The sequence below is a fragment of the Bombina bombina genome, chromosome 1, assembly GCF_027579735.1.
Source record: "Bombina bombina isolate aBomBom1 chromosome 1, aBomBom1.pri, whole genome shotgun sequence".
In the NCBI taxonomy this organism is placed as follows: domain Eukaryota; kingdom Metazoa; phylum Chordata; class Amphibia; order Anura; family Bombinatoridae; genus Bombina; species Bombina bombina.
The window spans coordinates 667,171,298-667,189,098 of NC_069499.1; the positions used below are offsets into that span (position 1 = coordinate 667,171,298).

General features: G+C 42.4%; 1 protein-coding gene across 1 annotated transcript in view; it reads left to right on the plus strand.

Moving 5' to 3' along the window:
* LOC128660360 (phosphatidylinositol-binding clathrin assembly protein) overlaps window positions 1-17,801 on the plus strand; it is a 576,760-nt gene that overhangs the window by 476,733 nt on the left and 82,226 nt on the right. Inside the window, exon 16 of the mRNA XM_053714177.1 lies at window positions 6,065-6,185. Coding sequence (XP_053570152.1) covers window positions 6,065-6,185 — 121 coding nt within the window. The remainder of the gene's footprint in view (window positions 1-6,064; window positions 6,186-17,801) is intronic.

Below are 17,801 nucleotides of genomic sequence, written 5' to 3' on the forward strand. Positions count from 1 at the left end.
TGAGTGGGAGGGGCCTAATTTAGCGCTTTTTTGCGCAGTTAAAATTACAAAATGAATTATCCAGATTCCGTAAGCAGTCCCATGAATACTACAGGATATTTCTAAAGGGCTAAAAAGACTTCCAAAATCGTTTATAGGGAAGGTAATCCACAGCTCTGCTGTGGCAGTTTTTGTTGTGTCTGTTTTTAAAAACGTCTGTCGTTTTTTTTGATCTGTTTTTTGCATTAAGGGGTTAATCATCCATTTGCAAGTGGGTGCAATGCTCTGTTACCTTATTACATGTACTGTAAAAATTTCGTTTGTTTTACTGCCTTTTTTCACTGTTTTTCAAATTTTGACAAAATTTGTTTCTCTTAAAGGCACAGTAACGTTTTATATATTTGCTTGTTAACTTGATTTGAAGTGTTTTCCAAGCTTATTAGTCTCATTATTAGTCTGTTCTAACATGTCTGACTTAGAGGAAGCTCTGTGTTCATTATGTTTTAAAGCCATGGTGGAACCCCATCTTAGAATGTGTACCAGATGTACTGATTTCATGTTAAACAATAAAGATCATTTTTTGTCTTTAAAAACATCACCAGAGGATTCTGTCGTGGGGGTAGTTATGCCGACTAACTCTCCCCACGTGTCAGACCTTTTGACTCCCGCTTTAGGGACTCACGCTCAAATGGCGCCAAGTACATCAAGGGCACCCATAGCGTTTATTTTACCAGGGGATTCTGTCGAGGGGAAAGTTATGCCGATTAACTCTCCCCACGTGTCAGACCCTTCGACTCCCGCTTCAGGGACTCACGCTCAAATGGCGCCAAGTACATCAAGGGCGTCCATAGCGTTTATTTTACAAGACATGGCAAAGGTGGTGAATAATACTCTGGCAGCAGTATTAGTCAGACTACCTGAAATTAAAGGAAAGCAGATAGCTCTGGGGTAGATACAGAGCATACAGACGCTTTAAGAACCATGCATGATACTACCACACAATATGCTTAGTCTGTGGGGGATTTTTTTGACTCAGGGAAGTTGATTTAACCTGATTCTGATATTTCTACATTTAAAATTTATGCTTGAGAACCTCCACTTGTTGCTCAGGGAGGCTTTGGCTGCTCTGAATGAATGTGTACAATCGCAGGGCCAGAGAAATTGTATAGACTGGATAAATAATATGCAGTGCCGGTGTGTACTGATGTTTTTCCAATACCTAAAGAGGTTTACTAAAAAAAATTTTTATTTTTTTTAAGGAATGGGATAGACCAGGTGTGCCGTTCTCTTCCCCTCCTATTTTTTAGAAGAATGTTTTCTAATAGTTACCACCACACGGGACTTCTGGCAGACAGTTCCTAAGGTGGAGAGAAGAGTTTCTACTCTAGCTAAGCGTACCACTACCTCTGGCGAGGACAGTTGTGCTTTTAGATCCAATGGATAAAAAATGTTTATTCAACAGGGTTTTATCCTGCAGCCCCTTGCATACATTGCTTCTGTCACTGCTGCTGCGGCGTTCTGGGTTGAGTCTCTTGATGAGGCTTTACAGTTAGCGACTCCATTGGATGAATATATTTGACAAGCTTATGCTAGCCAATTCCTTGTTTTCTGATGCCTTTGTTCATTTGACTAGACTAACGGCTAAGAATTCTGTTTTTTACTATACTGGCGCGCAGAGCGCTATGGCTTATATCATGGTCAGCTGTCGTGACTTTAATAAATAAGCTACTTAACTTCCCTTCAAGGGGCAGACCCTATTCGGGCCTGGTTTGAAGGAGATTATTGCTTATATCAGTGGAGGAAAAGGTCATACCCTTCCTCAGGATAGGAATCAAGGGCCAAAAAAGGTCTAATTTTCGTGCCTTTTAAAACTTCAGGGCAGGTGTGGCATCCACTTCCTCTAAGGCAAAACAAGAGGGAATTTTTGCTCAGTCCAAGGCGGTCTGGAGACAATTGGACCTGGAACAAAGATAAGCAGGCCAAGGAGCCTGCTGCTGCCTCTAAGGCAGCATGAAGGAACGGACCCCTATCCAGTAACGGATCCTATAGGGGGCAGACTTTCATTCTTCGCCCGGGCGTGGGCAAGAGATGCCCAGGATCCCTAGGCATTGGAATTTATATCCCAGAGATATCTTCTGGATTTCAAAGAAAAAAAAAAGGGGAGATTTCGCCTTTCACAATTATCTGCAAACCAGATAAAGAAGGAGGCATTCTTACATTGTGTACGAGATCCATCCAGTTCCAAGAGAGGAACAGGGACAGAGTTTTTACTCAAATCTGTTTGTGGTTCCCAAGGTGAGGGAACCTTCAGACCTATTTTGGATCTAAAGATCTTAAACAAATTCCTCAGAATTCCGTCATTTAAGATGGAAACTATTCGTACCATCTTAACTATGATCCAGGAGAGTCAATAGAGGACTACAATGGATTTGAAGGATGCTTATCCTCACATTGTGATGCATAAAGATCACCTTCGTTTTTCAGGTTTGCCTTTCTAGACAGGCATTACCAGTTTGTAGCTCTTTCCTTTGGGATATCTACAGCCCCAAGAATCTTTATGGAGGTTCTGGGGTCGCTTTGGCGGTCCTTAGGCCGCGGGGCATAGAAGTGGCCCCTTAGTTAGACGACATCCTGATACAGGCGTCAAACATCCAAATTGCCAAGTCTCATACGGACGTAGTACTGGCATTTCTGAGATCACATGGGTGGAAAGTGAACATGGAAAGAGTTCTCTATCCCCAATCTCAAGGGTTTCCCTCCTAGGGACTCTGATAGATTCTGTAGAAATGAAAATTTACCTGACGGAGTCCAGGTTGTCAAAGTTTCTAAATTTCTGCCGTGTTTTTCATCCCATCCGCACCCTTCGGTGGCTCAGTACATGAATGAAATTGGCTTAATAGGTAGCGGCAAGGGACATAGTACCGTTTGCACGTCTACATTTCAGACCGCTGCAACTATGCATGCTCAGTCAGAGGAACGGGGATTACACAAATTTGTCCCCCTGTTGAACCTGGACCAAGAGACCAGAGATTCTCTTCTCTGGTGACTATGTCGGGTCCATCTGTCCAAGGGTATGACCTTCCGCAGGTCAGATGGGACAATTGTTACAATGGATGCCAGCCTTTTAGGTTGGGATGCAGTCTGGAACTCCCTGAAGGCTCAGGGATAGTGGACTTAGGAGGAGACCCTCCTTCTAATAAATATTCTGGGAGTGATATTCCATGCTCTTCAGACTTGGCCTCAGTTAGCAACTCTGAGGTACATCATACTCAGTCGGACAATATACACGACTGTGGCTTACATCAGCCATCAAGGGGGAACAGAAGTTCCCTAGTGATGTTAGAAGTCTTACAATAATTCACTGGACAGAGACTCACTCTTGTCTATCAGCTATCCATATCCCAGGTGTTGAGAACTGGGAGGTGGATTTTCTAAGTCGTCAGACTTTTCTTCCGGGGGAGTGGGATTTCCTCCGGAGGTCAAGACCAAGCAGGAGAGGGCTTTGGTGTTTTTGACAGCGCCTGCGTAGCCACGCAGGACCTGGTATGCAGATCTGGTGGACATGTCATCCTTTCCATCACGGTCTCTGCTTCTGAGACAGGTCCCTCTACCTCAGGGTCCTTTCATCCATCTAAATAGAATCAATCTGAGATGGACTGCCTGGAGACTGAACGCTTGATGTTATCAAAGCATGGCTTCTCCGAGTCAGTCATTGATACCTTAATACAGACATGAAAGCCTGTCTCTAGGAAAATTGAACATAGATATGGTGTAAATATCTGATTGTTATGAATCCAAGGGTTACTCATGGAGTAAAGCCTGGATTCCCTGGATATTATCTTTTCTCCAAGATGTTTTTGAGAAAAGGGTTGTCAGCTAATTCCTTAAAAGGGACAGATTTTTACTCTGTCTATTTTTTTGCACCAGCGTCTGGCAGGTATTCTAGACGTTCAGGCATTTGGTCAGGCTTTGGTTAGATCCAAGCCTGTGTTTAAAACTGTTGCTCCACCATGGAGCTTAAACCTGGTTCTTAAGGCTCTTCAAGAAGTTCTGTTTGAACCTTTTTTTGTTCCATAGATATCAATCTTTATCTTGGAAAGTTCCTTTTGGGTAGCTATTTCCTCGACTCGTAGAGTCTCCAAGTTATCTGTGTTACGATGTGATTCTCCTTATCTGGTCCTTCGTACGGATAAGGTAGTCCTGCGTACCAACCTGGTTTTTTTTCCTAAGGTGGTATCTAACAAGAACATCACTCAAGAGATAGTTGTTCCATGCTTGTATCCTAATCCTTCCTCAAAGAAGGAACGTCTATTACACAATATTGGATGTGGTTTGTGCTTTAAAGTTTTACTTACAAGTTACTACAGTTTTCATCAAACGTTCACCTTGTTTGTTGTCTATTCTGGACAGAGGAGAGGTCAAAAGACTTCAGCAGCCTCTCTGTCTTTTTGGTTAAAAAGCATAATTCATTTAGCTTATGAGACTGCTGGACAGCAGCCTCCTGAAGGGATTGCAGCTCATTCTACTAGAGCTGTGGTTTTCACTTGGGCCTTTTTTAAATGTGGCTTCTGTTGAACAGATTTACAAGACGGAGTCTTGGTCTGCGCTTCATACTTTTTCAAATTTAACAAATTTGAAACCATGCTTCTTCGGAGGCTATTTTTGGGAGAAAAGGTTTTTTTTTACAGGCAGTGGTAACTTCCGTTTAAGTACCTGCCTTGTCCCTCCCATCATCCGTGTACTTTAGCTTTGGTATTGGTATTCCATAAGTAATGGATGATCCGTGGACTGGATACACTTAACAAGAGAAAACATAATTTATGCTTACCTGATAAATTTATTTCTCTTGTAGTGTATCCAGTCCACGGCCCGCCCTGTCACTTTAAGGCAGGTAATTTTTCATTTGAACTACAGTCACCACTGCACCCTATGGTTTTTCCTTTCTCTGCATGTTTTTGGTCGAATGACTGAATATGGCAGTTAGGGGAGGAGCTATATAGCAGCTTTGCTGTGGGTGGACTCTTGCAACTTCCTGTTGGGAAGGAGAATATATTCCATAAGTAATGGATGATCCGTGGACTGGATACACTACAAGAGAAATAAATTTATCAGGTAAGCATAAATTATGTTTTTTCATTAAACCGTTCCTTAAGAATAAGGCTTTGGGTTTCATAATCAGCCAAAGTACTACAATTCCGGCGAATCCGTTTGAATTGACCATACGGTACATTACGTTTCCAAGGATAATAGTGGTGACCTGTAAAGTCAAGATAGCTGTTACAATCCACTGTCTTAAAGTGAGTGGTACTAGTCACCTTCCCATTCCCAAATTTAAAGGGACAGTCTAGGCAAAAAAAACTTTCATGATTCAGCACGTAATTTTAAACAATTTTCCAATTTACTTTTATCACCAATTTTGCTTTGCTCTCTTGGTATTCTTAGTTGAAAGCTTAACCTAGGAGGTTCATATACTAATTTCTTAGACCTTGAAGGCCACCTCTTTTCAGAATGCATTTTAACAGTTTTCACCACTAGAGGGTGTTAGTTCATGTATTTCATATAGATAACACTGTGCTCGTGCACGTGAAGTTATCTGGGAGCAGGCACTGATTGGCTAAACTGCAAGTCTGTCAAAAGAACTGAAATAAAGGGGCAGTTTGCAGAGGCTTAGATACAAGATAATCACAGATGTTAAAAGTATATTAATATAACTGTGTTGGTTATGCAAAACTGGGATATGGGTAATAAAGGGATTATCTATCTTTTAAAGCAATACAAATTCTGGTGTAGACTGTCCCTTTAAGTTCAAGATCCAAAAAGAGAGTAGTCTCATGGTGTATAGAACTAGTCTAGACTCTCTCCTGTGCTGTTCTGTTGATCCAGACGATATTGTCCTATGGTGGTGCCTCTCTTTTTCTATCTTACACATGTGTCTCATGGACTTGATAGGCCTTTCTCATTTATTCACAATAGAAATCCATTAGATCTACCAAGCTTTCTTTGTTGAGCTGAAGAGCAGTGTTTCATTGGTCAAAATGACCAGAGTAATTCAGAGTAATTACTACTTGTGATATTGTTTCTTTAGGTCTGACATGCAGTGGAATCAGCCTACTGAAAAGAAATTAACTGGAGGAACAAACTGGCAAGCAAGAACTACCACTTCAACAGCATGGAATTCAGCTACAGTACCCCCTGTTCCTCATATGGTAAGATGTTACAAATGTGTGCAGTAAATGTCCTGTTGCCAAAAGCTTTTAAGTACTTCCTCTTGTTTGGGTCTGAAGCAATACACTGTGACCTTCAATAAAGTTTGTCTCCCGTAAGAAATGGAAGGCTATAGTGAGCTCTGTCAGGGCTTTTTATCTGACCCTCATTTGTGTCTAGACTGTGAAGGTATTTGCAGCTCTATGCCTCTATGCTACCCCAATCTGTACATGTTAATCTTTCTTGATATCTCTATATGTAGGTTTTTAGCAATAAGTATTAAGTATATATAATTTGTCCCTATTTCAAACCATGTTCTCCAAAATCTTTTGCTCGTTTCCCTGGTATGATCATAATGAAGGTTGCTTTGTTAAGGAGGTGCTTTGCAGAGTAATCCTCTATTCTTCTTCTTTTTTTATTTCATACAGGTGGTGAGAGTCCATGATCTGTTACTCTTGGGAATCACTCTTCTATACCATTTGGAGGTGGCAAAGATTCCCAAACTCAGAGAGCTCTATGAACGCCCTCCCACCCACATATACCTTAGTCTTCAGTTTGCCTCCACCGGATGTAGCTGAAGATTGAAGATTAAAGGGACAGTAAAGTTAAAATTAAACTTTCATGATTCAGATAGAGCATGCAATTTTAAACAACTTTCCAATTTACTTTAATCAACAATTTGCTCCATTCTCTTGGTATCTTTTATTGAAGAGTAAATCTAGGTAGGCTCAGTGTTGTGCAACATTGTATAACAAAGCTACACAAAGTGTTGCAAAACACTGCTGCCATAGAGTACTAAAGACGTGCACACTACTGAGCTCTTATGAGCTTACCTACCAAGAGAACAAAGAAAATTTGATAACAGAAATAAATATGAAAGTTGTTTAAAATTGCATGCTCTATCTGAATCATGAACGTTTAATTTTGACTTTACTGTCCCTTTAATGTGAAAAGCATGTCTGTGGCAGTCTTTGCCAGGAGAGCCTTGTGGCTTATATCCTGGTCTGCTGATATGGTGTCTAAATCTAGATTGTTATCTCTTTCTTTCAGGGAAAGAAGTTATTTTGTTCTGATTTCGATTCTATTATATCTACTATTTCTGGAGGTAGAGGGCTGAGATGACTTCTCTGCTCAAAAGCAAAGTTCCTCTAGTTTAGTCTGGAGACCTAATGCTAACTGGAACAAGTCAAAGCAGGGTAAGAAATCAAAGGACTCTCTTCTGTGGTGGTTGTCTCAGGATCGCCTCTCCCAGGGAACTTGCTTTCGCAGACCTTCCTTGGTGTTCGTGACCTCGGATGCCAGCCTTTTGGGTTGGGGAGCAGTCTGGGGCTTGTTTAAAGGCTCAGGGTCTATGGTCTCGGGAGGAGTCTGTTCTTCCCATAAATATCCTAGAACTGAGGGCAATCTTCAATGCTCTTCTGGCCTGGCCTCAGTTAGCTTCAGCCCAGTTTATCAGGTTTCAGTCGGACAACATAACCTCATTGGCTTACATCAATCATCAGGGAGGAACTCAGAGTTCCTTGGCCATGACAGAGGTAGCCAAGATTATTCAGTGGGCGGAGACTCTCACAACTGTTGTCCGTCTGCGATCCACATCCCAGGGGTGGACAATTGGGAAGCGGATTTTCTTAGCTGACAGACTTTTCATCCAGGGGAGTGGGAGCTCCATCCGGAGGTGTTTTCCAGCTTGATTCTTAAGTGGGGGCAGCCGGAGCTGGATCTTATGGCATCTCGTCAGAATGCCAAGCTTTCGAGGTCAAGGGATCCTCAGGCTGTGCTGATAGATGCTCTAGCAGTTCCTTGGAATTTCAGTCTAGCGTATGTGTTTCCACCGTTCGCTCTCCTTCCACAGGTCATTGCTCGAATCAGAAAGGAGAGGGCGTCGGTGATTGTCATTGCTCCTGCATGGTCTCGCAGAATCTGGTATGCGGATCAGGTGGAGATGTCATCTCTTCCACCTTGGAGACTTCCGTTAAGGAAGAAGGACCTTCTACTTCAGGGGCCCTTCCTTCATCCAAATCTCGTTTCTCTGAAGCTGACTGCTTGGAGATTGAACGCTTGATATTATCTAAGCGTGGGTTCTCTGAGTCGGTTATTGAAACTATGATTTAGGCTCATAAGCCTGTTACTATAAGATATGGCGTAAATATCTGTATTGGTGTGAATCCAGAGGGTTCTCTTGAAGTAGAGTTAGGATTCCTAGGATTTTGTCTTTTCTCCAGGAGTGTCTGGAGAAGGGTTTATCTGCAAATATCTTGAAGGGTCAAATTTCTGCTTTATCTATTTCTTCTGTTATGTGTGATCAGTCCACGGGTCATCATTACTTCTGGGATATAACTCCTCCCCAACAGGAAATGCAAGAGGATTCACCCAGCAGAGCTGCATATAGCTCCTCCCCTCTACGTCACTCCCAGTCATTCTCTTGCACCCAACGACTAGATAGGATGTGTGAGAGGACTATGGTGATTATACTTAGTTTTTATAACTTCAATCAAAAGTTTGTTATTTTACAATAGCACCGGAGCGTGTTATTGCCTCTCTGGCAGAGTTTGAAGAAGAATCTACCAGAGTTTTTACTATGATTTTAACCGGAGTAGTTAAGATCATATTGCTGTTTCTCGGCCATCTGAGGGAGGTAAAAGCTTCAGATCAGGGGACAGCGGGCAGATGAATCTGCATTGAGGTATGTAGCAGTTTTTATTTTCTGAATGGAATTGATGAGAAAATCCTGCCATACCGTTATAATGACATGTATGTATACACTTCAGTATTCTGGGGATGGTATTTCACTGGAATTACTCTGTTAAAAGTACATTAAACCTTTGAATAGGTATTTATTATGTTAAACGTTTTTGCTGGAATGTAGAATCGTTTGCATTTTCTGAGGTACTGAGTGAATAAATGTTTGGGCATTATTTTTCCACTTGGCAGTTGCTTGTTTTAATTGTGACAGTTTCGTTTCTCTCTCACTGCTGTGTGTGAGGGGGAGGGGCCGTTTTTGGCGCTCTTTGCTACGCATCAAAAATTTCCAGTCAGTTACTCTTGTATTTCCTGCATGATCCGGTTCATCTCTAACAGAACTCAGGGGTCTTCAAACTTCTTTGGAGGGAGGTAGATTCTCTCAGCAGAGCTGTGAGACTTATATATTGACTGTGATTAAAAACGTTGCTTTGTAATTTTTATGTTTCAAATTTAATTATTGTTACTTTACTAAGGGGAACAAACCTTTGCTAAAAGTTGTGTTGTTTTTAAGGATTGATGCTATAACTGTTTTTCAGTTCATTATTTCAACTGTCATTTAATCGTTTAGTGCTTCTTTGAGGCACAGTACGTTTTTGTTAAATAAGATTGTAACCAAGTTGCAAGTTTATTGCTAGTGTGTTAAACATGTCTGATTCAGAGGAAGATACCTGTGTCATTTGTTCCAATGCCAAGGTGGAGCCCAATAGAAATTTATGTACTAACTGTATTGATGCTACTTTAAATAAAAGCCAATCTGTACAAATTGAACAAATTTCACCAAACAGCGAGGGGAGAGTTATGCCGACTAACTCGCCTCACGTGTCAGTACCTGCATCTCCCGCCCGGGAGGTGCGTGATATTGTGGCGCCTAGTACATCTGGGCGGCCATTACAGATAACATTACAAGATATGGCTACTGTTATGACTGAAGTTTTGGCTAAATTACCAGAACTAAGAGGCAAGCGTGATCACTCTGGGGTGAGAACAGAGTGCGCTGATAATACTAGGGCCATGTCTGATACTGCGTCACAGCTTGCAGAGCATGAGGACGGAGAGCTTCATTCTGTGGGTGACGGTTCTGATCCAAACAGATTGGATTCAGATATTTCAAATTTTAAATTTAAATTGGAGAACCTCCGTGTATTACTAGGGGAGGTTTTAGCGGCTCTTAATGATTGTAACACTGTTGCAATACCAGAGAAATTGTGTAGGTTGGATAAATACTTTGCGGTACCGGCGAGTACTGACGTTTTTCCTATACCTAAGAGACTAACTGAAATTGTTACTAAGGAGTGGGATAGACCCGGTGTGCCGTTCTCACCCCCTCCAATATTTAGAAAGATGTTTCCAATAGACGCCACCACACGGGACTTATGGCAAACGGTCCCTAAGGTGGAGGGAGCAGTTTCTACTTTAGCTAAGCGTACCACTATCCCGGTGGAGGATAGCTGTGCTTTTTCAGATCCAATGGATAAAAAATTAGAGGGTTACCTTAAGAAAATGTTTGTTCAACAAGGTTTTATATTGCAACCCCTTGCATGCATCGCGCCGATTACGGCTGCGGCAGCATTTTGGATTGAGTCTCTGGAAGAGAACCTTAGTTCAGCTACGCTGGACGACATTACGGACAGGCTTAGAGTCCTTAAACTAGCTAATTCATTCATTTCGGAGGCCGTAGTACATTTAACCAAACTTACGGCTAAGAACTCAGGATTCGCCATTCAGGCACGTAGGGCGCTGTGGCTAAAATCCTGGTCAGCTGATGTAACTTCTAAGTCCAAATTACTTAATATACCTTTCAAGGGGCAAACTTTATTTGGGCCCGGTTTGAAAGAAATTATCGCTGACATTACAGGAGGTAAGGGCCACGCCCTGCCTCAAGACAAAGCCAAAGCTAAGGCTAGACAGTCTAATTTTCGTCCCTTTCGGAATTTCAAAGCAGGAGCAGCACCAACTTCCACTGCACCAAAACAGGAAGGAGCTGTTGCTCGTTACAGACAAGGCTGGAAACCTAACCAGTCCTGGAACAAGGGCAAGCAGGCCAGGAAACCTGCTGCTGCCCCAAAGACAGCATGAACCGAGGGCCCCCGATCCGGGACCGGATCTAGTGGGGGGCAGACTCTCTCTCTTCGCCCAGGCTTGGGCAAGAGATGTTCAGGATCCCTGGGCGCTAGAGATCATATCTCAGGGATTCCTTCTAGACTTCAAATTCTCTCCCCCAAGAGGGAGATTTCATCTGTCAAGGTTGTCAACAAACCAGATAAAGAAAGAAGCGTTTCTACGCTGTGTACAAGATCTGTTATTAATGGGAGTGATCCATCCGGTTCCGCGGTCGGAACAAGGACAAGGGTTTTACTCAAACCTGTTTGTGGTTCCCAAAAAAGAGGGAACTTTCAGGCCAATCTTGGATTTAAAGATCCTAAACAAATTCCTAAGAGTTCCATCGTTCAAAATGGAAACTATTCGGACAATCTTACCCATGATCCAAAAGGGTCAGTACATGACCACAGTGGATTTAAAGGATGCTTACCTTCACATACCGATTCACAAAGATCATTACCGGTATCTAAGGTTTGCCTTCTTAGACAGGCATTACCAGTTTGTAGCTCTTCCATTCGGATTGGCTACGGCTCCAAGAATCTTCACAAAGGTTCTGGGTGCCCTTCTGGCGGTACTAAGACCGCGAGGAATTTCGGTAGCTCCGTACCTAGACGACATTCTGATACAAGCTTCAAGCTTTCAAACTGCCAAGTCTCATACAGAGTTAGTTCTGGCATTTCTAAGGTCGCATGGATGGAAAGTGAACGAAAAGAAAAGTTCTCTCTTTCCCCTCACAAGAGTTCCATTCTTGGGGACTCTTATAGATTCTGTAGAAATGAAGATTTATCTGACAGAAGACAGATTAACAAAGCTTCTAAATGCATGCCGTGTCCTTCATTCCATTCAACTCCCGTCAGTAGCTCAATGCATGGAGGTGATCGGCTTAATGGTAGCAGCAATGGACATAGTACCCTTTGCACGTCTACATCTCAGACCGCTGCAATTGTGCATGCTGAGTCAGTGGAATGGGGATTACTCAGACTTGTCCCCTACTCTGAATCTGGATCAAGAGACCAGAAACTCTCTTCTATGGTGGCTTTCTCGGCCACATCTGTCCAGGGGGATGCCATTCAGCAGGCCGGACTGGACAATTGTAACAACAGACGCCAGCCTACTAGGTTGGGGCGCTGTCTGGAATTCTCTGAAGGCTCAGGGACAATGGAATCAGGAGGAAAGTCTCCTGCCAATAAACATTCTGGAATTGAGAGCAGTTCTCAATGCCCTTCTGGCTTGGCCCCAGTTAAAAACTCGGGGGTTCATCAGGTTTCAGTCGGACAACATCACGACTGTAGCTTACATCAACCATCAAGGAGGGACAAGAAGCTCCCTAGCAATGATGGAAGTATCAAGGATAATTCGCTGGGCAGAGTCTCACTCTTGCCACCTGTCAGCAATCCACATCCCGGGAGTGGAGAACTGGGAGGCGGATTTCTTGAGTCGCCAGACTTTTCATCCGGGGGAGTGGGAACTTCATCCGGAGGTCTTTGCCCAAATACTTCGACGTTGGGGCAAACCAGAGATAGATCTCATGGCGTCTCGCCAGAACGCCAAACTTCCTCGCTACGGGTCCAGATCCAGGGATCCGGGAGCGGTTCTGATAGATGCTTTGACAGCACCTTGGAACTTCGGGAGGGCTTATGTGTTTCCACCCTTCCCGCTGCTTCCTCGATTGATTGCCAAAATCAAACAGGAGAGAGCATCAGTGATTCTAATAGCGCCTGCATGGCCACGCAGGACTTGGTATGCAGATCTAGTGGACATGTCATCCTGTCCGCCTTGGTCTCTACCTCTAAGACAGGACCTTCTGATACAGGGTCCATTCAAACATCAAAATCTAGCTTCTCTGAAGCTGACTGCTTGGAAATTGAACGCTTGATTTTATCAAAACGTGGTTTTTCTGAGTCGGTTATTGATACCCTGATACAGGCTAGGAAGCCTGTTACCAGAAGGATTTACCACAAGATATGGCGTAAATACCTATACTGGTGCGAATCCAAAGGTTACTCCTGGAGTAAGGTTAGGATTCCTAGGATATTGTCCTTTCTACAAGAAGGTTTAGAAAAGGGTTTATCGGCTAGCTCATTAAAGGGACAGATCTCAGCTCTGTCCATCTTGTTACACAGGCGTCTGTCAGAAAATCCAGACGTCCAGGCCTTTTGTCAGGCTTTAGCTAGGATCAAGCCTGTGTTTAAAACTGTTGCTCCGCCATGGAGTTTAAACCTTGTTCTTAACGTTCTACAAGGAGTTCCGTTTGAACCCCTTCATTCCATTGATATAAAGTTGTTATCTTGGAAAGTGTTATTTTTAATGGCTATTTCTTCGGCTCGGAGAGTCTCTGAGTTATCAGCTTTACATTGTGATTCTCCTTATTTGATTTTTCATTCAGATAAGGTAGTTCTGCGTACAAAACCTGGGTTCTTACCTAAGGTAGTCACTAACAGGAACATCAATCAAGAGATCGTGGTGCCTTCCCTGTGCCCGAATCCTTCTTCAAAGAAGGAACGTCTTCTACACAATCTGGATGTAGTTCGTGCCCTCAAGTTCTACTTGCAGGCAACTAAGGATTTTCGACAAACGTCTTCCCTGTTTGTCGTGTACTCTGGTCAGAGGAGAGGTCATAAGGCTTCGGCTACCTCTCTCTCCTTCTGGCTTCGTAGCATAATTCGTTTAGCCTATGAGACTGCTGGACAGCAGCCTCCTGAAAGAATTACAGCTCATTCTACTAGAGCTGTGGCTTCCACTTGGGCCTTTAAGAATGAGGCCTCTGTTGAACAGATTTGCAAGGCTGCAACTTGGTCTTCGCTTCATACTTTTTCCAAATTTTACAAATTTGACACTTTTGCTTCTTCGGAGGCTATTTTTGGGAGAAAGGTTCTTCAGGCAGTGGTTCCTTCTGTATAATGAGCCTGCCTATCCCTCCCGTCATCCGTGTACTTTTGCTTTGGTATTGGTATCCCAGAAGTAATGATGACCCGTGGACTGATCACACATAACAGAAGAAAACATAATTTATGCTTACCTGATAAATTCCTTTCTTCTGTTGTGTGATCAGTCCACGGCCCGCCCTGTTTTTTAAGGCAGGTAAATATCTTTTAAATTATACTCCAGTCACCACTTCACCCTTGGTTTCTCCTTTCTCGTTGATTCTTGGTCGAATGACTGGGAGTGACGTAGAGGGGAGGAGCTATATGCAGCTCTGCTGGGTGAATCCTCTTGCATTTCCTGTTGGGGAGGAGTTATATCCCAGAAGTAATGATGACCCGTGGACTGATCACACAACAGAAGAAAGGAATTTATCAGGTAAGCATAAATTATGTTTTTGTTACACAAGTGTCTGGCGGACGTGCCAGATGTTCAATCTTTTTGTCAAGCCCTGGTTAGAATCCGGCCTATGATTAAGTTTATTACTCCTCCTTGGAGTCTTAATTTGGTTCTTAGAGTTCTTCAACAGGCTCCGTTTGAGCCTATGCATTCTTTGGATATTAAGATGTTATCCTGGAAGGTTTTATTTTTGGTTGCTATCTCTTCAGCTCGAAGAGTTTCAGAGCTTTCAGCGTTGCAGTGTGAATCTCATTACCTTTTTTTCATTCTGATAAGGTGGTCAAAGTGGTTTCGGATAGGAATATTAATCAAGAAATCGCTGTTCCTTCTTTGTGTCCTAATCCTTCTTCTCATAAGGAGCGTTTGTTGCACAACCTGGATGTGGTTCGTGCGTTGAAATATTATTTGCTGGCGACTAAGGTTTTTCACCAGTCTTCTTCTTTGTTTGTTGTTTTTTCTGGGAAGCGCAAGGGTCAGAAAGCTACGACTACTTCTCTTTCTTTTTGGCTAAGGAGTGTTATTTGCTTGGCATATGAGACTGCTGGACAGCAGCCTCCTGAGAAAATCATGGTTCATTCCACAAGGGCTGTTTCTTCTTCTTGGACCTTCAAAAATGGTGCTTCTGTGGAACAGATTTGTGGTCATCTTTACACACTTTTCTAAATTTTACAAATTTGATACTTTTGCTTTGGCTGAGGCTTCTTTTGGGAGAAATGTTCTTCAAGCAGTGGTGCCTTCTGTTTAGGTTAACTGTCTTGTCCCTCCCTTATCATCTGTGTCATCTGGCTTGGGTATTGGTTCCTAACAGTAATTATGATGATCCGTGGACTCACCGTGTCATTAGAAAGAAAAGAAAATTTATGCTTACCTGATAAATTTTATTTCTTTCTTGACACGGTGAGTCAACGGCCCGCACTGTATTTTTCAGACAGTTTATTTTTTCTATAAACCTCAGGCACCTCTGCACCTTATGTTACTTCCTTTCTCCTTTCCCTTTGGTCAAATGACTGGGGTTTGTGGGTAGGGAAGTGATATTTATCAGCTTTGCTGTGGTGCTCTTTGCCTCCTCCTGCTGGTCAGGAGTGATATTCCCAACAGTAATTATGATGATCCGTGGACTCACAGTGTCAAGAAATAAATACATTTATCAGGTAAGCATATATTTTCTTTTTAAGCAGTTAGAAAGTGGTGAGGTGGTCCTTGCTTGATTTTCTAACTTATTGCTGCCCTTGGTATAGAAAGCCACAGTTGGTTACTTTGTTCTTTCTTTTTCTACAGGTCTCTGATAGGATTGTGTCCTGTCATGCCTTGTGAACACTCTTCCTGCCAGTCTTTGAGACATGCACTTGAGAAGATTTTTCTGCAGAATTTATTTGGGACATAATTAATCCTATAGGAAGGATTTTATTGGGCAATGTGCAGGCACTTAGTTTGTGTGAAGACTAAGGGGTTAACTTCCCATATGGTTTATGGGATGTCTCCGCTGAGGCTGTGTATATATGACTTTTTAGTTCATAGGACCTTTATTTTATTAGGAATGTGATTAAAAAAAAGGAGTTACTGCACAGATATCTTTAAATTGTACATTTAAGCTCATCTTTGCTACCTTTGTTTTGATAATCGGCAGTTTAACAAATACTAAAGTCTAAAAATAGCGTGCTTTTAGTTTGCTGCGCATCTTTATTTATGCTGATCATGTGACTCCTCCCTTCTCTTCCGGCTGAGTTCCTGAGCGAAGCGGCGCCATTTTCAACAGCTCCTTGGTGTCGGATCGTTTATCGATCGATAGTGCAGCTGTTTTTTTTTTATCAACTTGGGATTGAAGAGACACGTAGGGCACCTCAGTCGATCTGAGGTGTAGAGGCAGCTTGTTAATTTGTACTTAAGATTCGTTCTGAGCGTGTATCACTGAGAGATTAAATTTTATTTCTTAAAGTGACAGTGTCATTTTTATTTGTTCAAGGGTTTGCTCCTAGTCATTGTTTACTATGGACATGGAAAAGGGGTCTGCTACTATGGATAAATGTTTGTGTCTTGAGGCCCAAATTGTATTACCTATGCAATTTTGTTCCTCATGTTTAGAAAATACTTTAAAATGTAAAGATAAACTTTTGGTTTCTGAGCCTCATGTCTCTCAGGATGATGCTGTTCAGGCAATGCCACAGCTTTCTCCTTAAACGTCCTAATCATCAATGGCTACACATATAGTGCCCTGCAATTCCTCTCAGCCTCCTGGAGGAGTTTATTTGGCATCAGATTTTTCTGCACAGATATCTTCAGCGGTTTCTGCGGCTTTATCTGCTTTACCCATGTTAGGGAAGCGCAAGAGGAAATCTAAGCATTTTTCTGAGTGTACGTGTCTGTTCCGTCTGCTGCTACACTGGTTGCTCTCCCTCATAAGTCTGATGAGGAGGATACCTTGGTAGCCTCTGAGGACAAAATCTCAGATTCGGACAGTATAATGTCTTTGACTGAAGAGGTAAACTTCAGATTTAAGCTTGAACACCTCCATGTACTATTAAAGGAGATACTGGCTACTTTGGACGACTCAGATTCTTCTGTCTCTGTCAATCCTAAACAATCTAGTAAGCTTAACAAATACTATGATGTTCCTTCCTCTGTGGAAGTGTTTCCTGTTCCAGATCGTGTGACGGAGATTATTATACAGGAATGGGAGAATCCAGGGATACCTTTCTCCCTGTCTCCCGTCTTTTTAAAAGAATGTTTCCTGTTGCAAACTCCATTAGAAATTCATGGCGCATGGGGTCTAAAGTAGAAGAGGCTATTTCTACTCTGGCTAAGAGAACTACGATCCCTATTGAGAATAGCTGTCCCTTTAAGGATCCCATGGACAAGAAGCTGGAAGCTTATTTGAAGATGTATGTTCATCAGGGTCTTCAATGGCAACCTGCAGATTGTATTGCCACAGTAGCAAGTGCAGCATCTTATTGGTGCGATGCCTTGTCTGAATTAATTTTAGAAGAGAGTCCCTTGGAGGAGATCCAAGATAGGATTAAGGCTCTCAAATTAGCCAATTCCTTTATATCTGATGCTAACATGCAAATCATTAGACTGGGAGCCAAGATGTCTGCCTTCACTGTTCTTAAATCTTGGTCAGCTGATGTTACCTCCAAGTCTAAGCTACTGGCGCTTCCTTACAAGGGTAAGACCTTGTTTGGTCCTGGTCTGGCAAAAATAATTTCTGATATTATGGGTGGAAAAGGATCTTTTCTACCACAGAACAAGAAGAATAGATCTAAAGGACGTCACAGTAATTTTCGTTCCTTTCATAACTTCAAAAGACTTTTTCTCCCTCTTCCAAGCAGGAGCATTCCAAATCGTCTTGGAGACCAAATCAGTCTTAGAACAAGGGGAAGCAATCAAAGAAAATAGAGTGGTAATGTCTTATTGGTACGCAAATAAGAAACCCTCAGCTGAGTCTAAGTCAGCATGAA